The 13,956-nt window shown below is 34.2% G+C and overlaps 1 protein-coding gene across 1 annotated transcript in view; it reads right to left on the bottom strand.

Annotated features, from left to right (window-relative positions):
- Window positions 1-3,035: 3,035 nt before the first annotated feature.
- PI15 (peptidase inhibitor 15) overlaps window positions 3,036-13,956 on the bottom strand; it is a 29,131-nt gene continuing 18,210 nt past the window's right edge. The window contains exons 2-5 of the mRNA XM_047074056.1: window positions 12,365-12,483; window positions 11,205-11,337; window positions 10,970-11,085; window positions 3,036-7,827 (exon numbers count right to left, since the gene is read on the bottom strand). Of these exons, the coding sequence (XP_046930012.1) occupies window positions 7,692-7,827; window positions 10,970-11,085; window positions 11,205-11,337; window positions 12,365-12,483 (504 nt within the window). The 3' untranslated portion in view covers window positions 3,036-7,691. The remainder of the gene's footprint in view (window positions 7,828-10,969; window positions 11,086-11,204; window positions 11,338-12,364; window positions 12,484-13,956) is intronic.

Below are 13,956 nucleotides of genomic sequence, written 5' to 3'. Positions count from 1 at the left end.
TACTTACTAGATTACCAGTTTATTATAAAAGTATGATAAGAGAAGATAGGACTCAGTAGGCAGAGAAGGAAAGATTAGGGACTGAGGTCCCTGGGTGGGGAAAAATGCCAATTTTGGAACAATGCTGGGAGTGTCTGACCACAGCAAACCCCCCCAAGGCATAAGGTTTCTCTTAAGAATGTAACAGATCCTACCTATTCCCCCTCAGGTTTCCCCTCAGGAATTTTACAAAAGACTTAAGTCTGGCCATAGACCACCCCTCATACAATGGAAATAACCCAGGGCCTAGAGCTGTCAAGCCAATAAGGGTAGAACCTGAGAAGGAACACGGAGGAAGGGATGGGGGAGGGCTGACCAGAGCCTTATAAAACAGTGACCCTTGCTTATAGTCCTTAGGCATTCATTTTCCAATGTCCCCTCTCTGTGGAGAGAGCTTTCCTACCATTCTTCCTTTCTAATTTTATACTCTAATAAATTTTTTCCTGCTGCTCATTTTGTAACCACCTCTTCATTCTTTTGAAGCTGCGAGAAGCTTGTGGTAAAAAGTCCTGCAACAAAAGGATATAACTCAGGAACAGACAGATGGATGAGATGCATAGGGCAAGGAATGTGGAAAGGGCAAAAACTTCCATTCTTCCATTCCCTCTCTTGGTGTGCCACTCTCCTAGCACCTCCACGTGTTCACCAACCTGAAAGTTTCTCAGAATCCTGGTGTTTTTGTTTTTTGTTTTTTGTCTTTTTGTTTTTCTGGAGGCTACAGCAGATAGGCATGGTTAATTACATCATTGACCATTGGCTGTTGATTCAACTTACAGTCCCCCTCTCCACAAAGGTCAAAGAGTGGGACCAAAGTTTCCCACCCTCTAATCACATGGTTGGCTCCATTCATAACCAGTGCCCATTCTTAAGTGTTTTCCAAATGTAACTTCATTAACATAACAAAACACACCTTTGTCACTCTCCTTCAACAGTTAGGAAATTCCAAGGATTTGGCAGATGTGAACCAAAAACCAGAGGAAGACCAAATATGTATTTCTTATAATAAATCACAATATCACACATGGTAAGGAGAAATTTGAAGTCTTAGATTCAAACCCTTCTCAGTGAACTGGCCTATTGGATTTACATCTCACCAGAGTGAAAGAATCACCCTTCTACAAGGCAGAGCCACCCTGGGAATCACTATTCTTGGGCCAGCTAGTGGCCTGAGGTGTGCCTTTCTGGAACATCTATGGTTTCTCTTCAGGCCTTCTGTGTGGGGAGCATAAAAATATCTATGTTCAATTGCTGCAATTTCCCTCAGCCAGAACTTCTTGATATATTGTTCTTTTCTTCTCCCTCCATGGAAATGTCTTTTGTATTTTAATTCCAACTATTTTTTGGAAAAAAAGGAAAAGAAAGGAAGAAGGAAAGAACTAAGCAGGGAAAAGAAGAAAGGGGAAAAAAGGAAAATAGAAGATTTTTGGTGTATTTCAGTGATGCATTAAAGGTATAATCATTGTTGCTTTAGAAAAGTAGTTCCTAATACCTTACCAAAATTATCATGCCATCTAGTTCTAGATTTAGTTTATTTTTTTAATTTTTTTTTCAACGTTTTTAATTTATTTTTGGGACAGAGAGAGACAGAGCATGAACGGGGGAGGGGCAGAGAGAGAGGGAGACACAGAATCAGAAACAGGCTCCAGGCTCCGAGCCATCAGCCCAAAGCCCGACGTGGGGCTCGAACTCACGGACCGCGAGATCGTGACCTGGCTGAAGTCGGACGCTTAACCGACTGCGCCACCCAGGCGCCCCTAGATTTATTTTAAAAACTCTATTGAAAATAAAAGAATTAGATATGCTTTTAAAACAAAATTATTAATTATAATATTTTATTGAAAGAATAAAAGTACAGCAGAGCTCACAAAGCTACAGTTGTTATGCTTTATAAGAACAGAGGTTTACACAGGTTTTATGTATGCACACATTCATGACATTATATCACAACATCAGAGCACCTTTCACTGCCACAGTGTTAGGAAGTGAATAAAACATCCAAATTAATCTTTTAAAAAATTTAAAACGATATAGTATATTTTAGGATTTATGTACATGTTTGAAACATTTAGATGCTTTAAAAATGCATTATTTTCATATGTGCACCACAATTGTCTCCAATTCTCAAACTACTATGATACCAAAATTCTGTTTGTCAAATAACAAAACACAAGATCCCATGATCTATATCCAAGCACCAGTTAAAGTCAGCATTTAATTCTTCATCAAACCAGAAACTTCTAACATGTGCAAAGTGAAGTGGGTATTTAAAAGAATCATTGAAATAATTAAGTGCCTCAAATTTTTTCTTGCTTTAATTAACTGATTATATTAGAGGAAAATGGGTGGGGGGGAATTGGATATTTTAGATTCATGTTTTTCTAACTGATGGAATCCTAGGCCTCTCAGAAGAAACTTCCCAGGCACTGGGGAAGGCTTGGGTATAAGCAGGTTCATTTTATGTGTAGCATATGTTAGAGTTTTATATATAATTGAGATCATAAAAAGTATTCTCTTGCTTTAAAATAAGTTTGAAAATACTAACATGGAAAACTGCTTCAAAATATATCTCATTTGGTTGTACTAACATAGTTTAAGAAATATTTCCGTCAAAACAGATCATCACAATTATGTGATACACACATATAATGTCAATGACACCTCAACCAGAAGTTTACCTAAGAATTTTGTCTTCATTAATTATATCAGGTGATAAACTTCTAAGCTTTTATGTATATTTGTTAGACTACAAGGACTTTGAAGGGAATAATACAATTTTATCATTAGCTAAATACTATGACCAAAGAACACTATCAAATTTTAGACCAACAAGTAAAAATGGAGAGATAATCTAATTATTTTAACACATCTCCTTTCAATCTTATGTACTATGCCAAATAAAAATAAACACCTCTGAAATGAGACAACTTATAATTTTGTTAATTTTAATTCTAATTGTATTTATGATGTAAACTAAATGAAAAATATACTTTAGCAGTACTTAGTTAAAAAAAAAAAACACTTCGATAAGCACCTCAGAACTAAAATATCAGTAAAAAACATTATTTAGGAAAGTGAATGCCAAGATATATTCTCTCTTTTATCCTCTTAGAAAATTATGTCAATAAAGGCAAGAATTTTCAAATGCTGTCAGATTTAAGAAGTATCCAAGAATTCTAATACTGTGCAACTTCAAATTTTTTTGAACAAAACACTGGCTTTTTCTTGCAGGCCAAGCAGCCATCAAAATTTATTTTCATAATCACCAGAGGGCGCCAGTGCCTACAGCATGGTTGATGTAGGTGTGATCTAACCTTCAGGTGGTATTTGGACTTGGATGTGGCCAAGCTAAAAAAGGCCTTAAAAAGAAAATTGATAACCTCTAAAGATATGTATTTAAATTCTGTAAAATCTAAATAATGTTGGACTGTCAGACAAAAAAGAGTTCACTGGCCTATTTATGGGTAACAGGATTTTATTAATATATCTGAATCAGGAATTAAATGGATAATACTTTTAACAATGAATAAAAAGAGCATTACTGAAGCTATTAACACTAACAATTCATTTAGCACCATATATTTAGCACCAGAATCGATATTGCTAGTTCACACTTAATAAAAACTTTAACTAAAAAGAAATCTCAAAATTGTAGTAAGGATATGGTGGTTTAACAGATTTTCAGCACCATTAATGAGTGAATTGTTAAACTTCCTAAGGTTTTGATTGACTTCTCATAAGTCAAAATTATATCATGACATAACTTTTAAAAAGTCATTTTGCATGGGTTTAAATATGCCTTTCCCCACACATATAATGACGATACAAAAAAAAATATATATATATATATAGTCAAATATACTGTTAGACATTGATAGAAATCTAACTTTACTCTCCCTAAACACTTTGGTAGGTAAAGGCTTCCATTTATGTCTAGATTTGCATCCTATGATACTGAGGAACATAAGGAATGATGTTATACAAGGGGGAGAACATATACCACAGGCTGAGCATTACTTTCCTTCCTGGACACATTCAAATGATCTGTTTAGCTTCTATATTCATTTCATAAGCATTTCACAAAACACTTCAACTGGCCTAACTGTGTATTAGATTTGCTTAGGTGAATGTTATAAGTTGATTTAACACATGTGTTAATGAGAAAAATGCATGTTGTTTCAATTCAAATAGTCGGAATAAATTGTAGTAGTTGAACTTGCCTTAGTGTTTGGTCAGCTCTGTGCTGAAGTTGCACGGAGCTTCCAAAGGAACATTTCCACAAAGGTTTCAAGGGAACATTATGGCGCCACAGCCAAACGAAGCCAGTAGGGATCCCCTCAAGGACCACAGAAGTCCCAATGCTTAGGCTACTGAACAGAAACAAAAATGATAATAATAAAAACTGTTCCCACCACATTTGAAAAGCAGATTGAAAAGGTGATCTGTCCTCACCAGGGACATAAAGACTGTGCCTACACAAGTCCTCAAATACAACTCTATAAAGAAATCCATCAGAGTAACATCTAAAATTGTCATTTTCCAGTCTTCTGATGACATGAAAGCCAAAAAAAAATCTATACTGTGACAGAAATTTTTTACTTTTTTACTGAATAAAGGGTGATAAAAAATCTATACCATAGAGGATCAGAAGAATATGTAGAATATTGTAGAATATGTAGGATGCGACTTCTTTTGAATGAAATAATTTGAAATGAAAACCTCAATATTGACTATTTAAAGCTGCTCTTAAGAAATATCTTCTACCCAGACTCTTTCTGCCCCTGGGAATTACAGCGAGAAATAGCTCTCTTAGCACCATGGTTGAATGCTGTGAAAAATATGACACATGGTGTTGACACCAGCAAATTTTCATTTGCTTTAGCCTGGAAAATGAAACATTTCACATGGCTACTTTATATTACTAACTTTAAAAAGTACAGATAGCATAACAAAAATACCCGTTATATTTTCAGCTGAGTAGTTAAATTATAAATAAATGTCTAGCTCTAGTTGTGATTTGGAAAGGACTGTGGTATGAGTTATACATGCAGAGACCCTAATCTTCATCTGGTATGTTTGATGATTTATCTGGATTTTTGATGCATTCAGAGCTTTGTATTTAAGACATTTTTTTTTGTTTTAATAAAACATGGAAAGGTGGGACTCCTCTACACTGTTGCAATTCTAGACTTTTTAGTTAATTCTAAAAATATATTTGTAGACACATTCATTAAACACTTACTGTATTATAGCCACTATATAAGAAACTGGGATGAACACAAAGAATCAGACAAAATTTCTGCCAAAGAGAAGCTCATAAGACTTAATTTTATCCCAAATAAGTTTCATAATGTTAATGATGCTTTTCATATTCATTAATTTCTATTAATATGGTAATTTTAGCCTCCTAGGAATCTCTGTGAAATGTGTAGCAAATATCATTATTCTTTTTCAGAACTGAGAAACCAAGCCACACAAGTAGTCCAGCAACAGAACTGGAACTAAGAACAGTCATCTTTGTTTAATAGTACTTTTGCTACTTCCGTAGAACTAATATAGGAAAATGAAGGATGGAAATACTTTCTAGATAAACCAAGTAAACATCCCACTAATTACTTTTTGCTCCAGTTGCCCTTAGTTAGATAAAAGTTAGACTGGGGGCCGAGTCTTACAACTACTTCTGTTCTCCATTTTAGTCTCCAAACATATTTATGTTTAGTAAAGTCTGTATATGTGCCCACAAAAGCAGAATATTATGATATGAAAACATTTGGTCACCACATTCAATTTGTAAAAGGAATCAGGCCAATTGTTTGTCATCATGTAAACCTAAACTCCAGATGGTGGATTTTTCCCTCATTGAATGGATTTAATTAACTCATCTTTCAGTGCATCCACCCTAAGAAACTGCAAATGTGTAGAGAATTTTAAACAAGTAGCTTCCTTCTGTTATTTGCACTCTGGAACTAACGCTGTTTGCTTACTCTGTAACTCTATGGAAGCTTTACATAACTTGAATCTCTCTCTCCCTGTCTCTCTCACTCACTCACCCCCACCACACACATGAAATTAATATAAGTGTCTTGACCCAGATGTTGACTTTTTCTCTCTAAAGCGGTTTCCTGAATGAGGAAACACCGCATTTCCAAAATCTTATGAGTGAAATTTTCATAGTGACTTTGATTGGACTTCCACAATCAAACTTAATGGAGGACTGAAAATTATTCTTCTTCACAGACATAGAAATAAGATTTGGTAAGTAGTCCTTAGCGAACCATCTGAAGAGGGCTACTCTGCAAAGCCATAACTATGGTGTGCGTGCAGGATCTTTAATGTGATGCTCAAAGGCTCATGGTGATTGGATTGATTCTCACCAAATAATGACATAAAGAGACAGAAGTGTCCTGGCATCTCTCCAGTTTTTGTTTTTGTTTTTGTTTTTGTTTTTTTTTCTGGCATCCTTTACCCTCTGCTGACGGGCCTCAAGATATGCTACACTCTCAGGATAGGCCCTTCTGAAGCTCTCCGCCTATATTTTTTTGTGCAGTAACTGTATTTCTGTGACTTTTCATACCTTAATTCTCTTGGGCTTTCTCAGAATTTTTTTCGCGTTTTGTTTTCTGTCTTCCAAAGTCACAACTATTTACTCTAATACAGTAATCCCTGGGCAGTTAATTCTTGTCCTGCCTCTTTTAGTTCCAAGCATTGTAGCTACATTTTCATGCTAATCAGAAGCCTCACATATTATAGAGGGTGTCTTATCACCTATTCCCCCAACAGGTGAGCATGGTGGCATCTACTTCCTCAAACTTACATTAAAATCAATTTTTAAAAAAACTGTAAATTTATAGCAAAATCATTAAACTGCATTATTTTCTGAATATTTTTGTGAGCTTCTTGAAGGCAGGAACTGTATCTCGTTATCTTTGCATTTTCAGAACATAACGAGCAGAGTGCCTTGCACACAGTAAGCACTCGACACATGATTACTGATTCAATAAAAGTGATTAAACAAAAAGCATGATTTGACACTTACATAAGTTGAGCATATCCAAATAAGACAAAATATACCTCCAGAATGAAATCTTGGGTGATCAATTAAATTATTATGTCCAGATATCACTGAGTATTATTTGCAATTTATCACTTTGTAGGAATTATAGAAATGGGTGCTGAAGATGTCCCACCACCTCATATATATTTCAGAATAGTGTTTTTAAAAATTTCCCTCAAGTTAACTACTGAATCACGTTATTGTCTGCGTTACATAATCTATTATATGTGTGTGCATGTATATAAATATACATATGTGTATATATGTATCTATATACACGCACACATATAAGTCAAGTATATATTTTATTCCTTACAAACATAACATAATTCCTTTGGAAAGCAAGTTTTGGGATTGGATGCATCAACTATGTCAATACTATATCTACAATATTTTAATTTGGGCTTAGAGATCAGAAGATAGAAATGGATGTTTTGGTTACTTCAAGATGAAGCAAACATACTAGACAAACACAAATTTATACAATGAATAATAAAAGGAAAACAAGATTATTATAAAATATGTATACTATGTGCAAAACTCAATATATATATATGCCTATTCCCAGAAACCATTCTATTTCCTGAAGGAAAAGATAAGCTTATTTAAACCAGTATAGGTAGTTTGATGTTACTCCTGGAAAACAAAGATTGTCAGTACAAGATCCTCCATAACTTGGAGGGCAAGCTGAACATGGTACCCCTACTTTATATGGTGCTTCTCCAATCCAATTGCCCCTAGAAAGAAGAAAAAAAACATATAAGTGCTATATTAATGCCCATTTAGAACAATTTGATTGTCCTTAAGCACATGATCACATGTATTGACATGTAATGATCTTTTTTGAGAAGTTTAATCAGTTTGGGAAGGCACTGAAAATTGTATCCATTTCTTATTTATACAGCAATGTATTATTCTCTAAATCTCACTTTTTAAATCTTTCTCTCTGCAAAAATTAATATTATCTTAATTTACAGACTAGAAGTAAAGCACTACAATGAATAGTGACATAATTAATGTCAAGCAAGGCTCGATGCTTATTCAGTCACCACATCTGTCTCTGTCCTATAACTAACTGCCTTCTAGAGCACATTGGCAGGACATACTCCCATTTTTAAAACTCCCACTAATGTTAAGGATGATAATATATACATGTACTTAGTATTTTCTGGGAGGCTTAGAAATGATGAGGTGAGCATGAAGTTGTCATAAGCACAAAAAATAGAGGTTCACAAGATTCGTTTCTAAAGTTGTAAAACATTTTAAGTTCTCAACATTTATAAAATGAGATACAGAAAACTCCATTCTCATGGTAAGAGATTAAGGGCTCAGAGAAGCAATTAAAGGTGATTTCAAAACCTTTTGTCATGTGTAAACTCATAGCTTTCGTTCTTAGTAATACAGCTTGTTTTTTGATAAGGCTAAACAGACTAAATTGTTTTGTGTTATCAATATTTTTATCTGTATTGATAGCCATGATAATAGTAATACATTAAAGTCATCACTCATGGCAGTTAAAAATAGCCATAATGCCTTACTGTTCATTTATGAAGAAAATAATAGATTTATTTTCAGTAGCATGGTACCTAGAGTACTAAGAAATAGCAAGATAGCCAGCAATTTGAAGGAAATTGAATGGTCAGGAGAAAATTTGGTTGCCTGTCAATAGTAAAAATCAGGGTTAAATATAAGACAACAGTAGGTAAGAGGCTAAAATATGAAACAGGAGGTTCTCATCTTCTTTAAGACCTAAAGAAGACCAAGCAGTGACCCTTAAAGTGTACCTACATAAACTATCTGCTGAAATCAGTCATTTAAAAATTCAGGCTTTGATCTATAAAATATTTATAGAGGGAAATTTATCGATAAATATAAAAAACATGCTGATTAGCTATTCATATTACAGAATGTCATCAGATTCCAAGAGTGTCCACCACTGTTTAGTTCTTTCTATACTCTGCCCTCTGGATAAGCTTCCTCGAGTATAATTTTGACAATGTCACATGCTTACCCAGAAACACTCAAGAAGCTCGTGCTCTTATGAGTGTAGCTCACCCTTCTATCCTAATCTCTCCTATTTTATATTCATAATCTTATTTCCCTCTGTATCTTTACCCAAAGCTATAAATGTATATGGACCAAGCATATGCTATTTTGATTTCATATCTTTCTCTTTATTATACATACCTTTTGGAAATTATATAGCACATATTTTTGGTAACATAAACTTAGAAATATAATTATATTGCATGTAAAAAGTATTACATATTACATTACAAACTTTTATATAAATCACAGATTTTTACCAAATAGAGGATAATTACATTCAATAGTAAATCAGTCAACTAATAAACGTATATTATTCATCCTTTTATTTTTTGTTTCCTATTCCATCTAATTAAATTCTCCCTCCCTGTCTCCTTCTCTCACTCCAAATCTCTCTCCCTCCCTCTCTCCCTCTCTCTCTCTCTCTCTCTCTTTCCCCTACCCCCCAAAAACAGGCATGAGATAACTTTATATTGGCATTGGAAAATTCACACTCAAATATTAGGAATTTACAACTTTCTTCATTGCCTAGGTTTCAAAATAGTGGTTCTTATTTATAACAAAGCATATTAACACAATATATTAATCTCTTGTACCCATAAAACAATCAGATATCTCATCAGTAATACTAGAAAATTCTAAAAACAGAACAGTCAAACAATGGAAACAGAAATCTCTTTTACCATATGAGCACTACTTGGCCTATTTATGTCAGGAAGAAGGGTAAAGGATTAATAGGAAAATATAAAGTGTGAAACTGAAAATATCCAGCAAATGCACAATTTTAATGCTTTTGGTAATGCAGACACATTTTACTTTCCAAACCTTATTATTCTAATAATTGTGAAGGGGGACCATGGGGAAAATCACTATTTTTCTAACTTTGCAAAAACACTGCAACTGGCATACTACCATATAAATGAGTAATGCAGTTATTTGTGAAACGTTTTCTCATTCCCTCCCCATATTGGCAAAGTCAGAGAAAATCTTTGTTTGGAACTTACTTTGGAAGACACCAAGAGTGTCATAAATCCTTTGCACATTTTGGTATTTACTCCAAATGGGAACAGACTCATGTATAAATACTGGAACATTTTATCATCTGAAGAATTATTGTTATCAAGAAGGCATTTTATCAAATGTTAACAAAGGCTTATTTATTCTCATCTTGTAAAGAATATTTATAAATATGACTATATTTTATAATCCTTGATCAATTTTCACAATACATTTTTATGTATTCCATAAGATAGAACTAATGAAAAAATTTTAAACTTTCAATATTGAAACTTATCATGACAAAGCTTTCATTTAAAAAGAAGTCATAGCATTTAAATTTTCCCTTCCAGTAACAAATGACTCCTTATCCATCTACAAAATTAGTAAACCGTAACTTTTAGTTTTATTCTTAAAAGAAAGAAGGAAGAAGGGCTTTCTTTTGCTTTCCCAGTTAAAAAAATAAGCCAACATTCTAGTACTGATAGATGGGAATATTGCAGTGTTGATAAAGTCCCTATGAGATTCTTTTCTGATAACTTTTATAGAGCTATCGAAAGCCTGGAAGTACAGTGTCATCACTAAAAAAAGATGGTGAAGGGAATTTAGTGAATCTCCATACCTCAAATTACTTTGCCTACAATTTTAGCCCCAAATACCAGTCTTTGTGAAAAATAATCGTTCATCTCAGTATTTTTCAGATATACTGGGGTGAAGGGAGATTTGAGAATTAGAGGCTATTGTAGTTAAGTCTTATTCATATTAAAACAATTATCTGACTGGAGATATTTAACATCATTAAAGGTTCCAGGAAATAGAATCCAGCCTAGTACTCACTTTGGGGCATAGTTGCACACCAGGTAAACTGCGCGTCGCCATACAGCTCCCCAAACATTCATGTTTTGGCAAGTATGAATTGCACATCCTATCCGATTGGAGGTGGCCCAGACCATCTGCAAAAATAAACCAATATGTCATTACTGAAGTTAAAGATAAGAAAAGGCATATTCCCCAAAACAGCAAGAGCGTTTTTAAACTATGAATCAAAACTTAACAAGACAATTGAAATAACCTGCGTATAATGTGTGCACATGGGGCCAAAACATCTCATAGGACATCTGGGGTTGCAATCCTGAGGATATGGAAAAGCATAATCTTTCACTTCATCATACCATGGCTTGACCAGCTGGAGAATAGAGCGATATCTAGATATCAAGAAAAACAATGACAACTTAGAATACAGTAGTGGTAATATATAGTGGACTCATGTTAAATTATAAGTTAATTATTTGTTTTTACTGATTATTCATGCTGAGTGAAGAGGAAATCCATGCCTCATAATTACCATCACCACCTAGCAGAATCCTCTATTCCTCCAAGTAGGGCCAAGCATGAAAATACCCGGGACCAAAGCAGGTGAGCCCATACTCACTTAAGAGTATGTCTGGTTGTTTCAAAAAACGAAGTACAAATATTTCAAGAATCTTCACCTTTATCTTGTTTTATCTATATCAAAAATTTCTCCCACCAGAATCATATATATAATTAAAAATTAGATATGCAAATGTAGTTGTGATACTAGAACTTAGTGTGGTTTTTTTTTCCCTTAAACTTGAATTACTTTCATTGTAATAATAGCACACCTGATTTTTCTCCTCTATATGGAAGAGAATGGGTCTTTGAAATGTTGGATGATGGCATTCCACAGTGGTGGAAAAGTTATCCTCTCATTGGGGACAGCCTTTCTCATAGCTGCACATACTTGCATGTATATATATATATATATATATATATATATATATATATATACACACACATGTAAATATAAATATTTTGTATAACACACACAGGCATACACATACAGATATATGCAATCATGGGAAAGTTGCATAAACACAAAAATGGCTTCTGCCACAGTCAAAACTTTTCTTGAGGATATAGGATATAGCACACATCTAATCCTTTCAAAGACTGTGTGAGGTAAGTGAAGAATACAGCCAAGGAATGGTGTTCCAAAGGTGAAATAGGAAACTGGTCTCATTAGGCCCTTTAAACCAAATAAATAATCCTTGAAGACATCTGAAACAGTCATAGGCCAAGCATCATTGCTTGACACATAATGAGCACTCAATAAATATTTGCTGATATTACTTGAAATTGGTGTCACTACCCCTTGGGATTCATAAGTAATAAACCATGTGGATGAACTGTATCAGTGAAACTGCTTCCTACCTTCCAGTTCGTACCGACAGATTTTGGCCCAAAAATCTCAGTAAGTAAGAAGGTCCATGGTCCCAAATGCAAGTAGCTGCCCAAGCCTCTGCAGATTTTGCAAGATTTTCATCCCAAACCTGTGAAGGGGAAAAAAAAAAAACCTTCCATTTTACCAGTTTTGCTAGTAACTGACAAAAAGTAAAAGGAAGAAGTGGTACTACTACCTCCTAAAGTCCTTTCAATTCTGGTTCTTTAGACTATTTTAAATAAAAGGAAGCAAATTGAGGCCATTGATATTCAAAATTCTGTAATGCAATATAATCATATAATGGCATCCTCCAAATCCTAAGTACAAACATCAGTTTTAGTAAAGGATAGGTGAACAAAAATACCCTATCTGGTTGTAACTGGGGACACTTCATACTGACTACCAAAATTGTAGTCCACCATAGTCCATTGATTTTCCTAGAGGTCATCTTCACAGCAACAAGGAGCCATGTGATTAATATACCTTAAAAGCTAATATCATCCAATTATTTATTCAAATCAATTTACCAAAATTAATAATGTCTAATATTTTACTGTAATTTTTAAGGGTCAAACCATATGATAGTGTAATAATTCCCAAGGAGCCTTCATATTTTATATCATTTGAGTCTTTGGTAGTAGAAATAATATAATAATATGAGAAGTAAATTTTAGTTGGTATGAACTGGAAACAAACTATGATAAAAAAATAATTTGACTATGCTACATAGGACTGCTATGAAAATATAGCATATGATGGTCCAATGAAATAAATTAAGAAAAAAGTAATTTTTCTCAAAAAATGAAGGTGTTTAAATTGATGATGAGGATGTTTTGATGTATAGCTTATTCTTTGAAAAGAATTGTGGGATAAAATTTAAATAAGCCTTAGATTTAATATACATTTATATTAGTTACCATATAGATTGATATTTTCATCTTTAAAGCTGTATGGGGAAGTTAAGCCAAGCATCTGTGGACCTGCCAATGATAAATCAACTCTAAAATGATAATACATATCTTTGTGAGAGAGTGTGTGCACACGAGTGGGGAAGGGACAGAGAGGGAGAGAGAGAGTCTTAGCTGGCTCCACATCCAGCAGGGAGCCCAACACGGGGCTCATCTCACCTCCGTGAGATCATGACCTGAGCCGAAATCAAGAGTGAGCCATAGACTCTATGAGGTGGAGTCATAGACTCTCTCTATATGAGATGGAGCCCTGTGTCAGGCTCTGCAATGGCAGCGGGGAGCCTTCTTGGTATTCTCTCTCTCTCTCTCTCTCTCTCTCTCTCTCTCTCTCTGCCCCCCCCCCACTCTTGCTTGCTCTCTTGCACACTCTAAAAAATAAATAAACTTAAAAAAAATAAATAAAGAGTTGGACACTCAACCAACTTAGCCACTCAGGCATCCCTGAAATGGTAATCTGTTTTATAACAAGTTACAAGGTACAAAAACAGAAAAAGAGGACATTTGTAATTCTTATAAATCAATATAGAGAAAAAATGCTTTCAAAATTTTTCCCTAGTGAAATGTCATTTAGTGAAGTGTTTTTCCTTTGTAATGAATGATTTTAATTGAATTTT

This window comes from Lynx rufus, unplaced genomic scaffold (genome assembly GCF_022079265.1).
Source record: "Lynx rufus isolate CCGP_SWC_20201006 ecotype Redwood Valley unplaced genomic scaffold, mLynRuf1.p SCAF_12, whole genome shotgun sequence".
In the NCBI taxonomy this organism is placed as follows: domain Eukaryota; kingdom Metazoa; phylum Chordata; class Mammalia; order Carnivora; family Felidae; genus Lynx; species Lynx rufus.
Note: the sequence above shows the minus strand (reverse complement) of the source record. Positions and strands in the feature narration are given on the sequence as shown.